This window comes from Aulonocara stuartgranti (assembly GCF_965226115.1).
Source record: "Aulonocara stuartgranti genome assembly, chromosome: 20".
Lineage (NCBI taxonomy): Eukaryota > Metazoa > Chordata > Actinopteri > Cichliformes > Cichlidae > Aulonocara > Aulonocara stuartgranti.
The window spans coordinates 35,121,975-35,138,400 of NC_138956.1; the positions used below are offsets into that span (position 1 = coordinate 35,121,975).

The 16,426-nt window shown below is 40.4% G+C and overlaps 2 protein-coding genes and 1 long non-coding RNA gene across 5 annotated transcripts in view; 2 read left to right on the forward strand and 1 right to left on the reverse strand.

Moving 5' to 3' along the window:
* The window catches only part of ptpn18 (protein tyrosine phosphatase non-receptor type 18), a 36,622-nt gene extending 27,364 nt beyond the window's left edge, over positions 1–9,258 (reverse strand). For both annotated transcript variants that reach the window (XM_082519996.1, XM_082519995.1), the window contains exon 1: positions 8,421–9,258. In XM_082519996.1, coding sequence (XP_082376122.1) covers positions 8,421–8,492 — 72 coding nt within the window. In that variant the 5' untranslated portion in view covers positions 8,493–9,258. The remainder of the gene's footprint in view (positions 1–8,420) is intronic.
* LOC309697827 lies at positions 338–9,295 on the forward strand. 2 transcript variants are annotated; one of them, XR_014273928.1, is made up of 4 exons: positions 338–475; positions 2,072–2,132; positions 4,232–4,478; positions 9,252–9,295. It is a non-coding gene; the product is annotated as an uncharacterized lncRNA (long non-coding RNA). The 2 variants fall into 2 exon arrangements; XR_014273929.1 differs by lacking the exon at positions 338–475 and adding an exon at positions 993–1,070.
* A 630-nt stretch (positions 9,296–9,925) lies between these two features.
* The window catches only part of gripap1 (GRIP1 associated protein 1), a 46,177-nt gene continuing 39,676 nt past the window's right edge, over positions 9,926–16,426 (forward strand). The window contains exons 1-8 of the mRNA XM_082519999.1: positions 9,926–10,163; positions 11,569–11,635; positions 12,991–13,052; positions 13,227–13,253; positions 13,966–14,073; positions 14,163–14,328; positions 15,521–15,687; positions 16,015–16,054. Coding sequence (XP_082376125.1) covers positions 10,116–10,163; positions 11,569–11,635; positions 12,991–13,052; positions 13,227–13,253; positions 13,966–14,073; positions 14,163–14,328; positions 15,521–15,687; positions 16,015–16,054 — 685 coding nt within the window. The 5' untranslated portion in view covers positions 9,926–10,115. The remainder of the gene's footprint in view (positions 10,164–11,568; positions 11,636–12,990; positions 13,053–13,226; positions 13,254–13,965; positions 14,074–14,162; positions 14,329–15,520; positions 15,688–16,014; positions 16,055–16,426) is intronic.

Sequence of the window (16,426 nt, forward strand, 5' to 3'; positions counted from 1 at the left end):
TCAAACAGTGATGTCACAGTTGCTTCAGCCTTTTATATACAGGTCACGGACCCGGTGTCTGTGAGCAGTGTGGATTATTATTATTATTATTATTATTATTATTATTATTATTATTATTATTATTATTATTATTAGTAGTAGTAGTAGTAGTAGTAGTAACTGTCCCTGAGACAGTTAAAATAAAGTTGTTTATTTCATGTTGCTGTAATAGATTCATGCTTAATTTAGTTCATTTATTTATAAGATACGATGATAAAAGTGTAACACTGATTAAAAAACATGTCTAAAATATGTGATTACAAAATATGGGTTTGTTAAATATGTAAAGTGCTGTAATGTTTGTAATGGTCACATGACCAGGTTTGGTTGAGAGCACAACCATGGCACGGTGGAGCTAGCATGGATACATGGCTACAGATGCATCTACAGCCTCAACGTTAATGTCATTCTGCATGTGGTCCAAGAGGCGCACACGGTATGCTTTCATGTATATTGTTTGCATAATGTTGCATACGTGTTCTACACTGGTAATAAGAGGACATTTATGTTGTAAACATAAATGTAAACTTTGTGTTTCTTCAGTTTTCACGGTGTCTGAAGACAAGAGTGAGAGAGAGAAAAATAAATTTGATGCGTGGCCATTGTTTGTTGGACCCCTGTAGTTACATTATTATTATTATTATTTTTGTGATGTGTGCGTCTTCTGCACGATGCTGTCATGTCTGTGTTGCACTTATTGTATGTATGCATGTATGCATGCATGCAGGGGCGGAGCGTGGGGGTGGCTTACTGGGCTTAAGCCCGGGTTGTTTTGTCAGAAGCCCGGGGTCTTTTGGAGTGTAATTTTTTCATAGTTAGATGTCTGGCTGACAACAAAAGTACACACAATATTCGAAGCACATAGTGCACACTGTGGGAATTTACGACTGTGCGTGAATCCCCCCTGATATTGGTATGATCCGAGCTCAGGCACTAAACGACTGAGCGAGGGGGCGGGGCAGCTGCTACCTGTGAGTGCGCTGTTGGAGAAACGGAGCCAGCCATACTAAGGAGAGCTTAAGTTCGACCAGGTACCAAAGCAAATCATTCATACCGTACAAATAATGTAAATATGACGGTGAATCACGAAAGATTGATATCAAACTGATCGCTTGACCCATATTACGTTACTTGCTCTTCAAGTGAATCAACAAATGGCGAAATGAAAAGCCGAACAACAACAATGCTGTTTTTTTAGAGTCTTAGCTTACATGTGTTTATTTCATATTTTCAGTTGTTTCCCTCCATGGCTAAATAAATCGGTTTCAGTTATGTACTGATATACAAGAATGGACATAAGGGGCTTCTTTCAAAGAAAAAACTCTGGTAGTATTTTATATATTATGCTTTGTATGTTGTTCAGTATATTTCTATGCAAAACAAGAGGAACTTCAATACACAGCAGGATATTCACAGTTTAAACCAGATATTTACTTACACTTTATGGAAAACACAAGAACATTTTTTTACTGTACAACATCAATTTAGAGTAAACTTGTTTGTTTTGGTTAAATAAATATTGAAATATATTTTGAATTAGTTAAATGTCAGAATAAAGAGAGACAGAGCTTCTATTTTATCACTTTCATCAAATTTAAGAGTACATGTACACTAAGTTTATTGTTAATTAATAAGAAAACTCCAGACGATTCCATTCTGAGCTGAAGAAGCTTCTGATAGGTTCGTAGAGTCCATGTGAGTAAACTGGTGGCACAGCTGTGGATGCATATAAGGCAAAACACAGAGCCTGTTTCTGTGACATGGGAACATCAGGAGATGTCAACCAAAACACCAGGAACAGAACTGTGGAGCTCCATAAGTGTGGCTCAGTTTTGAATACAATTTGGTGCCATTTAAAATTAAGAAATACAGATAGTTTCTCTCTTTACTCTTAAAGTTAACAAATATGTTATTGATAAATAATATATTTATCAATCTAAAAAAACAACATTTAGTCTGATTTGATGTTACAATTAAAAAAGTGTTTTGATCTGAAGAGTTTGTAAATATCTGTATATTTGATGATTGTCAGCACAAAGAGGGACAGAGAGGGAGATGGAGAATGAGGACAGAACAGAGATGAACAAGAGCAGGTGAGACACACATGTTAGTCAAATGGTTGTTTACCAAAAGTATCATAGGTACTCATGTATCTCGTACCTAGTGTTTCTTTTTAGGTTTGTTATTTTTCAAATTCTACATTTATTAAGTTATGCAGCTTGTTTGCACAACAAGGATAAATAATTATATAAACTTTTCTCAATCTAAATATTGTACTTTGGTAGAATTAAAAAATAAGTGTAGTGCAGGTCTATGATGATTTTTAGTGCTGCTATCATCTAGTTCTGATTCTGGTTCTGTCTTGGTTAAGTCCTCAGTAGTCCTGATTTTGAACTCTTGTAGTCCTGTTTTAATTCCGGATCAGTTCTGGGTCTGGTTGAATTGGGGTTTAGTCCTCGTGTCTTGATACAGCCCCGACTTTGCATATGTGATATATATTTTTCCCTATATGAAGTCATTCTTTTTTGAACAAAACTCAAAACAGAGCCAATTAATCTTTCAGTCATTTCAGCCGTACCAAGGTCGAGGCTGGTTCATAGAGGCGATCGAGCATTTGCAGTCGTAGCGCCTAAGCTGTGGAATAATTTGCCCCTATATGTCAGACAGGCTCCTACTGTCGGTCTCTTCAAATCTTATCTTAAAACATTTTTATTTACTGGCTTTTAATACAGAGTTATTTGTTATTTTATTAGGTATGTTGTATTCTTGTACAGCACTTTGGTCAACGCTCCTGTTGTAATTAAATGTGCTATATAAATAATTAAACCATAATAATCATGTAGTTATGTTGAACTGCAGTGAAACAGAAGTGCAAAGGCACCACAAACAGGTCCCTGTTCCCCTCGTTCCAAATCTCACTTGTTGCCTTATTAAACCTTGCATCGACATGTCCTGCACCAGTAAGCAAACACCACACACTTACTGCAATCTAAAGCTGAGACCAGTGTGAGGAACAGTGGTGTGTCCCTCAGCACTTTCACTGGATGAGTCATTTCAGGAACAACAACAAGGAAGCTGCTGTGGTGGGTTAATCATAAACCAACCTGAGGGACAGAATGAGGAAGCAGGATTATTGACTAACCAACTTCTGCTGCCACACAGGAACAAAAAACCAACCTAGCAGCTCACCTTAAAACAGACAGCCAGAAAAAAGCTCAAGAAATGCAAAGCAGCCTCTGTGTGCACGGCTAAAACAAGGGTGTGTCTCTGTCGAATTAGAAAGTCCCTCAGGGTTTCATATGCTCCGACAGGTTTTTAGAGCAGGAAATTAAAATCTTGTAATGCGTGAAAAATAGTAGGCTACTCAGCATTTCAAATGAGCTCGAGGCTTTTTGTCACGTGAAGGTGGTTTTATTTTAGAAGCAGGTTGTTTTCAGTTAGATGCTGAAACCAAAAAAGGCTGCTGCCGTAGCCAAACTGAAACTCAGGACATTTCCTCTCCGTTTCGATCTCATTAGCTCCCTTCAAATAAACAACAAGTTCTCTCCTTTTTCCAGAGAAATCTTGGCGATGTTTTCAATCATAGTGTTTGGGAGTCGCTCCAAATCACAGGAAGTTTGGGAAAACCAGGTCTTATTAACGTGATGTTTCCTGAACAGCTCAAGGAGACATAATAATAAAAAGATATTGAAGTGATGATGTTTTAAAGCCACATGGTTATGCACATAGACTGTATATAAAAGATGGACAGTGTCACCATGGCAACCACGATGAGACTGTACCTTTCTTAGTGTTTTGAAACCAGATGTCACAAGTCTGGAAACATGTCTCAAATGAGCAGTTTGAACTCCTGTGAGTCAGCCTTCTTCTGGTTGGTTGCCCCTCTCAACAGAAGTTGTGAACTACAGGTGGGTGGAGCTTCTGTGTCTGAAGTGGAATTTATAGGCCAGCATATATCCATCTGCATACATGTTGCACTCCTGTGCAGTCCTTCAAGATCTTGACTGCGTGTTGCTAGAAACAGATGATGTATGCGTCTGCCGAATGCTGATTGGTTAACACGTAGTCCAGAATAGGGCGTAGAGCAACAGAAGTTCACCGAGAACGTGCAAAAAGCACAGACAGTAGCTTCAGTGGACACTTTTCATTGTTTTTAAAACACCAGTTTTCACTTCAGCTTCTTTGTTTGCAGCACAAGCAAGAGTGAGTGGTTGTACAGACTTTGTACAGCGCCTCCATCTGGCAGCGGAGCCCTCTGCAGACAGACAGGCCTGATCCCAGACTGGAGTAGACGTGTTGATGATGATGTTTGCACTGCTCTGTTCTGATTAAAGAACCAACACATTTGTCTAGTTGAATGTGTCGTCATGCTCGCTGGAGCACTCGGTGCATCCCACTTCCTTCTCTTTGGGGTAAAGATTATTTCTGGTGTTCTGTGGGTGAGTATTACACACTGTTCTATGAAAAGTTTTTTTTTTTTAGGTGAAAGAAAAATCAGAAGAAATGAATCAACATTTCTTAGAATCAAAATAGTTTTTCCAACATGTTAAGATTATAACGAGGCACGGAGGATGCTGCTTTGGAGACTCAGCTGCGGTACTGCTCTTATATTCACCCTTTGAGCCTTGCTCACATACTTGGAAAATGGCTTTGTAAGAATCACTCAGCCTTGATCATTTAACGTGTCACTCAAACACAGCAGTCTTGGTTACTAGAGGGAAGCAGATTTAATCTTAAATGATTTTAATTGTCATTGAGCACATGCTCACCTCATTTAATGCTATATTACATGAAGAACACTTTTTTTTTCATAAAAAGATTGTAGTCTGTATAGACGTGTGTAAATTGTAGCTTCATGTTTTCTGCTGCTGTCATTTAATTACACGAAAGACAAAAATAGCATCATTAAATGTCATTATCCAAAATAAAACCACACAAATTTGAGACAAATAACAGCTTTACCTACAAAAGCTACAAAAACAGAAACCTAGGCCTGTGGGTTAAGCTAAATTTATGTCACAAAGTAAGTCTCAGCTCATGTTGGATATTTTAAGAATATTGACCTAAAATGAAACCAAGTTCTAAAATAGAAGGAAGACAAAATAAATTTGAACCAGTGTTTAGATTTAATTACTGGCACTTCATCGCTAATATAGAGCTACAAAGGCAGAAACAACAGAAAACGCCTAAACTTAATTTAAGTTTTCATTTTCACATGTTTGGTTTGAATAAAATGTGATTGATTTTTATTGTAGTCCATGAGTTAGCGTCATGGCCCCTGAAGAAAAAACAGCAGCTTGCGTGCGTATGTTTTGTGGTGAATGGTTTCAGTGTAATGTTGACACTAAACTCTGCTTTTAGTAACTCCGCAGGTTGTTTCTGCTCATTTCTAACCTCACCGTGAGTTTAAATTCATCTTCTCTCAGAAATATGTGAGCAGAGCAGCAGCGGCAAAGTGACAGGCCTGAACACAAATACGTTTTGTGCCCCAAAATAATTAATTTAGCAGCGCCATGCGAGTTCACATCACTATTCACTCGATCCAATTACATAGGATGTAATGCCCGATCAGGCCATGTGACTCAGCCACACACCGATTAAAAAGTAGCAGAAAAAAGGCCCTAAAAGGTGTGAACTGTACTCTGATATAAAGAGACAGGAAAACAATAGCAGGGTGACCATTTTAAATATTGGATTATGAAATATGCCGCACACAGATTAACCTAACATCAATAAAATTAAAGAAAATTTGCAGAAAGCTGCAGTTTCCTTGCAGCTCAGCAGCAACAGCTGCACAATGTCATCATGCTTCATCGTTTCGACTAAGAGTTGTAATGTGTACTTAAATGTATGAAGATAAATAACACATTTAGAGGACAACACCGTCCTGAAAGGATTGTTTGGATGTTTCTCTGACCAGTGAGCCTGAGAGCAGAGGACAGCATCAGTTTGATGTCAGGAACATTTCATCTTAATTAGCGAGTACCGCGCTGCACTGCAGACAAAGCAAAGGTGGAAATCTCTCAGCATTGATATTTCAGACACTCGTCTGCTGTTCCTCCACAGAGGGACGTTGGGTTTGACATGTTAAATAATGGAAAACAGTTTGAGCAGTTTAAGGTCAGCGCTCACGCGACATACATGACTTTCAGACTGACCACAGCATTAAAGCATTTATAGTCCGAGTTATTGTACGTCCTGCTGCTGTAAAATAAATTAGCCAGTCCTCTCAAATAAAATGCATTTCCTTCTTGTTTTATGTTATAAAATAAGGATGTAATTTTAGTTTCACAGAGAAATAAGATGATAGTTGGACAATGTCAACAGTTTGTTTTAGCAAAAACAGGCTTCCTTGTTTGATTCAACAGTAAAATGGAAAATTAGTTACCTGATATTTAAATTTATAATTACACTGGATTTGTTTCTGGACATAAATTGTATGTGACTTTGAAGCTTCATTACACAACGTTTTTAAAGAGTCTCTTATCCAAGCAGCCATTTTGGAAAGACAACAGGATAAAGGACACTGTGCAGTGGGGTCGGGTTCATTCATGAACAGAGCACAAAGTGGACCCAGAAGATACAGATGGAGGACAAGTTAAAATTTCTGAAAGCCACAAACGAGGGAATTTACTACAACCCCCCCCCCAAAAAACAACGCCTTGATCCCCGAGTCTGACAAAAAGCCAAAGACTCACCAGCACGTATATCGACACCTTGACATCCACCTTTGTTGTAGCATTCGTGTTGCATACCATCACATTACTGTGACAATGACCACGAGCATTAGGTGGCACTTGATTGCAATGGAAAACTGGTCAGTCCAGCTCGCCCTGGCGAGTTGATCCAAGTAGGTAGTGATGGAAAAGAGGCTATACAAAGTTGATGGAACAAACAGGGAAAACAGACAATGATGGAGACACAACTCTGGGAGACCAGACAGACATGGGGACGTGACCGGGGAGAGAGAAAGGGTAACGACACAGAAACAGGAGTGACTTCCACAGGAAACGCTGATGATTGAATTTTTATGCAAACTGGCCACCTGCATATAAATCTAGTTCCTGCAGCTTTTTCAGGAGCACGAGTGGATATTCTGTCAGTGTCTATCTGGCACATGATGATTTGGACCATCTACAGCTTTGCTGGTAAATTACCATAAGTGTGTCTGTTTGTATGATCATGGTAAAACATCAACCTGGAAACGCCTACAGAAGTGAGTCTCGTCTCTTTGTCATGTTCCGATAGCTCACAGTTGCTGTGGCTTTTGTGATCCAGTGGAAATTATTTTTAGTATTTTCTTGGCCTGAGTTTGACCTCTGAGGCCGAACATACACTTAATAACATACTAAAATTAAAAAGAGACATTATTTTTGTTTTCACTCACTGTTCGGGTAAGGTACCAGTGTGACTCGGTTCAGATTAGAAAAAGGCCTTATTTTGGGTTCAGATAAGCATGTTCACAGTCTTAACCCTTTGCATTTTAAATGGCATGCCGAAGAGTATCGTGTAATTGAAAGTGACACAGAGGAGTTTGACGTATGATGGACCGAGTCATAACCTTTCTGACAATGAAGAGGACTATTGGACCTGTGTGAGGTTTGTAAAGAATTGGTCTGGACCGCAGGTGTTTATTCTAAAAATAAACTTTGAAGAGAAATGGACCGAGATTGGACCCCTGAGGAACACCCGTGCAACCTGTCAAAATCTGGTTTGAGGTCATTGAGACTTAACTGAAGTGAAAGCAGGAATCTTTGTGTTGAATGAAGACAGGTAGGATTAACAGAGCAGGTTTTTGAATAGGTGGAGGAAAAGCTGGAGCTCTTAGAGAATTCAGGACCCTCTTAATGTCTTAATGTTAATGCTTAATACTAAAAACAGGGTATAGTGCTGATGGGGGTTCATGAAAATAAGAATATCTCCAGTCTGAAAACAACCTAACATGGTGTGCATGTTAGACTCGACCTATTTAGCTTTGCATGTTTTACACACACCAGCCTCACGTGACTGAGTTTATCTGATTATTGGCTGCAGCTCATTTAATTAGATGGGTCAGAGTTGAAACTAGGGGCAGGTTTTTCCAGGAAAGCACATAAAAGAAGTCATTGACAGAGATGAAAAGCAGCGAAAGGTCCACAACATACAGAAGTTTGTGCATTGCGTATAAATGTGGCGTATAGGAGAAAACCTAACGTCAAGCACGACCTCAGAGTTACTCAAGCTGTTCTCAATCGTTATCTGAACTTCACAGTGCGTTATTACTGCACTTTTATTTCTATAAATACTTTTCTGACAAATAAGACGTTGGACTAGATTGTCGAGGATGTGAAAGCTCTCAAGCCGGCTTTCCCATAAACTGAGGAATGAAAACAAACACTCACACTGTACTCCTGATCCACAGTCCTGGAATCGACTGTCTTCAGTCTGGACAGCAGCGAGGGCAGCAGCTCCATGTCGAGTCAAGTAACATCCAACACCTGAGCCGAGCTCGTGCGCCTCACTGACTCTCCTCTCCTGGCTGCAGGCTGATCAGCCAAAACTGAAATTGAAATAAGCCTCTCTCTCTCTCTCTCTCTCTCTCTCTCTCTACCTCTTAGTTGTCTCTTTCCCTCTCTGTGTCTCAGTTCTGCCTCTGTCTGTCAGTTAATAATTTAACACCAGCTAATTGAGCCTCTCTCTCTCTTGCTCTCTCTCTCTCTCCCTGTCTGAAGAACAAGGAAGTATGTGGACAGTTTGAAGGAAATACAAAAACTTTATGACTGGTTACTTCACTGAATTTTAAAGCGTGTGTTACAGAAATATATTTCCTTCCTGAAGCACACAGCTAGTGAGTAATCTGGTACAGGCTGCATACCCATGTATGCAATCAGGCAACCTGTTTCACCTGTGTGTTCACCAGACAGCGTGCAGAGATAGATAATCTTGATAGAGAAGTGTTGACAGACGTGGAATTTAAAACAACTGCCTTGTCTGAAGCTGAAAGATATAGGCACGTGTTTAAAAACACTGAACTGTGATGGACACGTGATTAATTCTGCTTTTTGCCGACCAGGCGTGGAAAGGTTACTAGATAGAGATCTTATGTAGTTCAAAAGTTGAATAACCACTCTCACATAAATTGGAGGCAATCTTATCTAGCTCTTTTCTGTTCTACCTGAACACACCTCATTCACACACACTCATATAAGCATTTTTCTTTTCCTGTCCTTAAGTGCTTTCTATCTAACAAGGATATTTGGCATGCCAGGGCTCAAACCACCAACCTTATGGCCTGCGCTACCTCCTGAGCTACAGCCCCTAAAAACACTAGAGGCAAAAACCATCAAATACACTCAGACACCTTGCAAGAAACAGGTTTGACTCCCTTTTACCTTCTTCAGTGAGTGCTGGAAACACTCCTCAACAATTTTTGTCCATATTAACATAATTAAATATGGATACATTAAAAGCCACATACACAACTAATTCCCATTACTCTGGATGTGATATTTTCTTTATTCATTTATTAATTCAGTAATGAAATGACCCTGGCTCACCATTGCACATCTATTACAGCTGTCCAGAACCTAAAATGACACCTCAACAGTGCTTGTTTTGCTCAGTATTCAAACAACAGCCTTAAGGAAACCCAGAGTTAATCTATAATGAAGAACCTCAGAAAGAAAAGGACAGCACGTCCTCACATGTGAGAAGCTGGGAGCGAAAGGTTTTTTAATTTATTTACTGGAATTATTTTGTAAAAGCATCACTCATTAGGCCTTTGAATGTTAAACAAAAGTTCGTATTTCGTTATCTTTCATGACATTTATATGGACATATCGCCATATATTTAAATCTGACCTCTTAATATTCGCAGGTCTTGAGTAAATGTGATTTGAGTGATCGAGGTTTCTCTTAGGTTCTCGGAAACAGCATCAGAGTGAGCGCTCTGTCATGGCGGCTACTCTGTCAGCTGCTCGGTTCTCAGAAACTGCGTCAGAGTGAAACCTCCATCCTGTCTCTTCCTCTGTGTCAGCTGCTGCGTCTCCTCCTCCGCTAGCTTAGCCTGCTAGCTCGCAGCAGCAGGGAAGGTAAACATGGCTATGTCGCAGGCTCTGTCCGAGGAGGAGTTCCATCGGATGCAGGTGAGAAAAACTACGGCGATTGTTCTTTTGGTGTGTAGGTGTCAGTGTGGTGAAAAACACCTGTGCGGTGCAGCATCACTGCCAGGGGCGTTTGCCCAGTCTGCTAATCGTGAGCCGTTGCTAGGTGGGAGCGGTTAGAACGGCTAGCTCGGCTGACATTATTCATTTAACGTTGGCAGGAAGGTAACGGGCAGCCAGAGCTTTGACATGCCTCCGGGCGATATACTTAAGAAGGGGAGGAAGCAGACACAATGAGAGAGAGCTCAGTTCAACACTTAGCCTAGCTTACACCCCCCCTGTAAAGAAAAGCACAGCGTAGCTAACCGTTATTTCTATCTGACAGCGGGCTAACATGTTAGCATTCACGGGACTCTCGCCCTGCTGAGAGTCACGGGGTCCTAGGCAAGCTGCCGTGGGCTCCTCTGTATCGGAGACAGGGCCGGGAAGCGCAAACACCTGTTAACATACTAACCACTGACCTCCCCGACTACTTTAATAGGACTGTTGTTCTCTGTTGTTGCACGAAGTGTAAGAACAGGAATCTTGACTGTCTTCACACATGGTAAACAGCAGTAGGGAAGAGTTCAAATATATTTACCACAAAAAAGCCGTTAATACAGCTGTTATACTGTAGTAAACGCATTTTTTAATTTCTTTAAATGCAGCTGTAAGGCCCCTCTGGGGCAGTAAGGTGGGTCCCCTCAGAACGTCATGCTGTTTATGAAATATTTAGGAAGAAAGATCTTTCTAAAAGATGGAGGTAGCCACTGGTGTCAGCAGCTGGTTTTGGACTTTTATAACTGTCATTGTTGTGTTTTTTGGTGTCAGCAGTGAGTGTATTTAGGCAAGTGAATAGAGTGCTCTATAATGAGCATAAACAGCATTTTGGGTGGGTGTAGCTGCCATGATGTCACCCGTTGGTTTGCGAAGTCCTGCTACAAAGCTTCAAGATCAGGGTGTTTAATGTCGCCCTCTTGAAACTGGATATCTGGGATGGATCCGACTATGAATCCACTTGTGTTAAGTGCTTCAGTTGAAGGCAGCTGGACTTCTTGGTTCATGAAGACATTTCATCTCTCATCTCAGGGGCATCTTCAGCTCTGAAACCTGATAGGGGGTCCCAGGTATTTAACTCTTTGGGGAGGGGTGGGACCACCTGTGCATCACCAGCGGTTATTTTGCCTCTTGCTGACATTCATTGATCTCTGGTCACCATGCTGCTGCTTGTTACAGTAATCAGTTTATTTACATGTTAGATTTGTTTTTAAAAAGATGAATAAGCTCATCTTCAGTTGACCTACTGGCCAATCAAAAACACAACATGATTCATGCAGTTTCTAAGTAAAGCCGGTCATAAATTAATACTGGTGTGTGTGTGTGTGTGTGTGTGTGTATCCTTGTGCAGGCCCAGCTGTTGGAGCTGCGGACGCAGAACTACCAGCTGTCTGATGATCTCAGGAAGAACACGGCAGGTAAAACCTTTCACTCTTTGTCCTTCTTGTTCCTGCTGTTTCATCTCATCAACACTTGAAATGACCACAAGCACACGAGAGGCTCTTTAAAGCAACAGATTTTTTAAAAACACTGATTAGAAGACCCACAGCATAAAACCAGTTTTCCTGCTCCACCTGAGCAGTTTTTGTCCAGGTGAAAGTTTTATTAAATTTCTTTTTCGAGAGCGACCTTGCCAACGGGGCAGCAGACATTATAAGAGACATTAGAGGACAAGTGCAAATGTCACACAGTGCATGAGAGAGAACACAACATTGAGATTATATGAAATACAAAATAAAAGGTCAAGGTCAAAATGACTTCAAACTCATTTTGTTGCAAGTTTCAGAGAAACCACACTGACTGAGAAGCTTTTGTCTCAGGGTTTACAAGTGACTGATGCAAACCGTTAACTGTGGGGTTGTTTACGACCGTTTCAGGTCCGTCTGCATATTATTCCAGGAAAACAGGACCGGATAGATGAATCTTTGTTTGTGTAGAAAGGGCTGGGATTAGCTGGATTTTAAAAAGTCATAAAATAAACATGTGTAGTTGGAAACACTGTAAGGCCAGAGGAGGATTTTGGTGTAGTTAACTTGGAGCCGTCCTGTGTAAAATGAATCCGTGCCTTGAGTAACAGGCCCTCAAGAGTGCACAGATCTGGGTCAAAAACTTTTAAGCCCTCATAGGTCCATGAGTACAAGGATATCCACAAATTTCAGAGTTAAAAGACACATTTACATGGCTGGACAAAAAAAGAAGACAGCATAAATAGATAAACAGAAAGGTCTTCTTTCTACCTACATTTTGATATCAGGCTCATCTCTAGCCACAATTCCTTCTAGGTCGTAATCATTCTGTAATATAGTCATGGTATGAAGGTAAAATTTCCATGGCTTTGTTAAATACACGGAGGGGCTCAGGTGGGAAGCATTTTAAGTGGAATGGTCCAATAGTCATAGTGATGGTATTTTTATTTCTGTCCCACTTTTTAAAATGTACATATTCACACAAAATAAATTGCACACAGATAAGTGTGTACATATCACAGCATAGCCTGCATGAAAGCAAGCAGGGTCCTTCACTAGAATAAAATAACACAACATGAGACGGTCTACGAAAACGCAAGCCTACAGGAGGGAATCTGCCCCCAGCCCCCTGACATTCACCGATACAAGCAGGCTTTAAATGCAGTCGATGTGCAGACTCCACTTCAGCTAACGAACATGAAATCATTCATCGGATAAATATTTGATTGGCCCATGTTAGCAGTAAAACTTTAATGAAGAGGAAACGTGTGTTTTCTATAATTAAATGTTGTCCTGGTGCATTTCAGAGCTGAATGCCGTCCGTCAGAAGAATGTGGTTTTGGAAAGAGATTTTGTCAAAACACAGAAGGTAACGAACACTTTATTACTATGTAGTTGTTTTTGTAGATGAGTAATTGGAAAAAAATAACCTGCTGACCTGAATTTGGGGGTTTATTTTCTAACAAAGCTGAGCGAAGAGTTTTCCTCATCTCTTCATGTTGTTGATTTACATTAAATGTTTTTCCGCTTTTCTTCTTTTCAGGCCTTGACTAAGAGTAAGAAAGCTCAGGTAAGCTGTTGTTTGATGATAATTGTTACCTCAGTGAATTTCTAGAGTAAACATTTTTCAATTATGTCCTTTTAATTGTTCCTTATTTTGTCATTGTTAATGCTTTATGGCTTCCTTATTATGCTAACACAATCACCAATAATCTGCTTATTGGAGGTTATTTCTGTAACTGAGACAAACCGCAGTGCAAACATCGCGTCTTCTTGTACCGTCACATCCCAGGAGCTGTTTAAGCTCTGCTTCTCTGGTGAAAGCTGTAATGTTTAAAGGTCATTCAGGCAATAGGTGAACTGGAAGTGCATCAGAAAAATAAGAGTTTAGTTTTTGGCCGTGTGTCATTTCTCTGTTCTGAAGAAAACCTGAAGTACGACTGAACTGTGGTTTTAAAGTTTGTGTTTATTCTCACCTGGTGCTGACGTCTTCTCTATTTTTGGCACTGTAGTGTTTTCACCGAAAATGTTAATTCACTCTGACTGCAACATGTTCCACTAGCTTTCTGTCGCATTGTTTGGCACAGACACCCAATCACCCGCCACTGTTTGGATGGTTTAGTTGCAAAGAAATGACAGAGATATAACAATATGTCAAAATACTACATCATGAAAGTTTGGTCAGTCTGTCTGTGTGAGTGATCTCAGTTGGAGTTTCTGTAACCTGCAGTCAGCTTTTTATTCTGAATGTATTATTTTGTGTGTTATTTCTCTGTGTGTAGGAGGTGGATGCTTTGCTGAGTGAGAATGAGATGCTTCAGGGGAAACTCCACAGTCAGGAGGAAGATTTCAGACTACAGAACAGCACACTGATGGCTGAACTCTCCAAGGTGAGTCTGAGTGTTTGTGTGTAGTTCAGGCACTGTAGAAGCTTCATATCATTATTGTGATCTTAACATTATAACATTTATTTTTCCAGCTGTGTACACAGATCGAGCAGCTGGAGCAGGAGAATCAGTGCCTGAAGAAGGAAGGAGGAGCAGCCTCTGCATCCAGCCCCCCACCTAACCCTGCATCCAGCCCCGTGGATGGAGAACTGCTCCGCCTCCAAGCAGAAAACTCCACCCTCCAGAAGAAAATGAAGGGTGAGGTGACATTTAAAAGGTGTAGATCTATCATCTCTGCAGTTTTAGAGGCTCATATTTTAATATTTTTTTCACATAAAAATCGTCCTGAAGGTGTGTAGAGCCAAAGACAAGTAAAGGAAAAATATCACGATCTGATAGTTTATCTTCAGGTGTCGAGCTGATATTCGCCCACCTGTGTTCTCTCTCTCTCTTCCTGCATCAGCAGCAGTGTATTTAAAGACTTTGACACGCAGTAAGCAGTGTTGGGGGTGGATAGAGCTCCTTTAACTCCCCACAGCGTCGTATTCTGTGCAGTTCAGGAGACAGACAGAGGCTACTGTTGTTTTTCGGCATATAAGTATTAATTTTCACAGGTTTAGAATTCATCATTTAAAAAAATGTAATCATAAACCTTCCTGACACATTACAATATAAACTCAACTCTTCGTCCACAGAAGGCCTTTATCATTAAACATTTGCTGACATATGCAAACATTAGTCATTTTCGTCTGCTGCCCTCAGTTTTAACTGACCAGTAATTTTTGAGGAAATTAGGTAATTTTGAAAGGAGAAGTGTTGTATGAAACAAAACCCCAAACAGGACTCAGAGAAGGATGCTAGAAACTAGACTGATGAGACGAGCTTGTATAAATCTGTACGGATGGAGAAACGGCACATGTGTTAGCAGTGTGTAATTAGCTGGGTGTATTGTGTACTGATGACTGAAGGTATGGACAAAAACATTGTCATCATACTCATGAATTCTTAATGTTCTCACTGTGAGAGTTAACTTGTGTGTGTTGGGGAACGTTGTCGGTACGTGGGTGTGATTTTTAGATGCTCTTTAGATTGAAGTTTAGGTAGAAGCTCCTATTGGCCAGACAGACATCATTTACTGATCTGGTTGATCACAGCATGTTTGCAACATCAGGCATTCACGGTTGACCTCGTTCACATACAGTGACAAATAATTTGTGACAAGTGGACAGATGAACAAGTAAAGTTGGTTTAGAGTTATAACTTGTGCCTGGTTATTTATTTCCCTTTTTGAAGGTTTTAATACATTTTCATGTAAAAAGTTATGAAGCTAACCTGGGTGCAGTGACCGCTGGGCTTGTAGTACAGCTGTGGAAACCTTGTGATTCCTGTTAGTCCTTCATGAAATGATTGACTGAATGAATGAATGATGTGAGCTGCAATTCTCCTCCAGCCCTGCAGGAGCGCTTCGACAAGGAGCTGCAGAGACAGGCGTCCGTTCAGGGCACCCAGAGTGCGACCACAGAGACTGACGGATCAGCAGGTACCAATGGAGTCTCTGATGTCACAGGGACAGGGGAGGAGTCATTGCCAGGAGGATCCAATGAGAGACTGGAACAGGTGATTGGAAGTCAAAGACACAGCCGATGCAGCATGTTTGTGATATTTTCAGCCATCGAAGATGATGCGTTCAGATTAAATATATTCTTTGACCAAAAATCCAAAATCCTCAAATATTAAGTTTACAGTTTAGATATGATGAAGAAGGTGCTTTAATCTTTTTAAGTTGAAATCTTGTTTCAACTTTAGTGCGAGTCACCTGATGTAGTGCTGCTGGACTAGAGTTTACTGAGTGCTTCTAATATTTTGTCCCGTCACGTGTGCTCATGTTATAGCACACTATACTGTAATAAGTATGTTTTTTTTTTTCCCTTGTCTGTTTTTCAGGCGGAGCCTGAGCTGCGGCAGACGGAGAAACAGCTACACGGTGAGTTTACAGTTCGCTCTTTTGCTCACACGGTGTTTCCACTCAGAGGAATAACTCCTGTTCTTTCATGTGGTAATTAGTAACTTCCTGAAGAATAGCATTTAAAATATATGCTGTTTATTACATAATTAAAGACTAAAGTATTGAAATGGTGTCTGTCTCACTGTAAGTACTTTTATTGCCCTGAAAAAATGACCATGACGTACTTATAGAAGACAGGAAGCTCAATGAACCGTATGAGCTTCACATGCAGAGACAGGATTTATCCTCCACAGTGGGTTACACTGAGCTTTGCTTTCTGCCTCCACTTAACATAAACCTCGAAACATAAACACTGGATTTTGATGTCAAATGGAGTTTTGAGTTACAGAG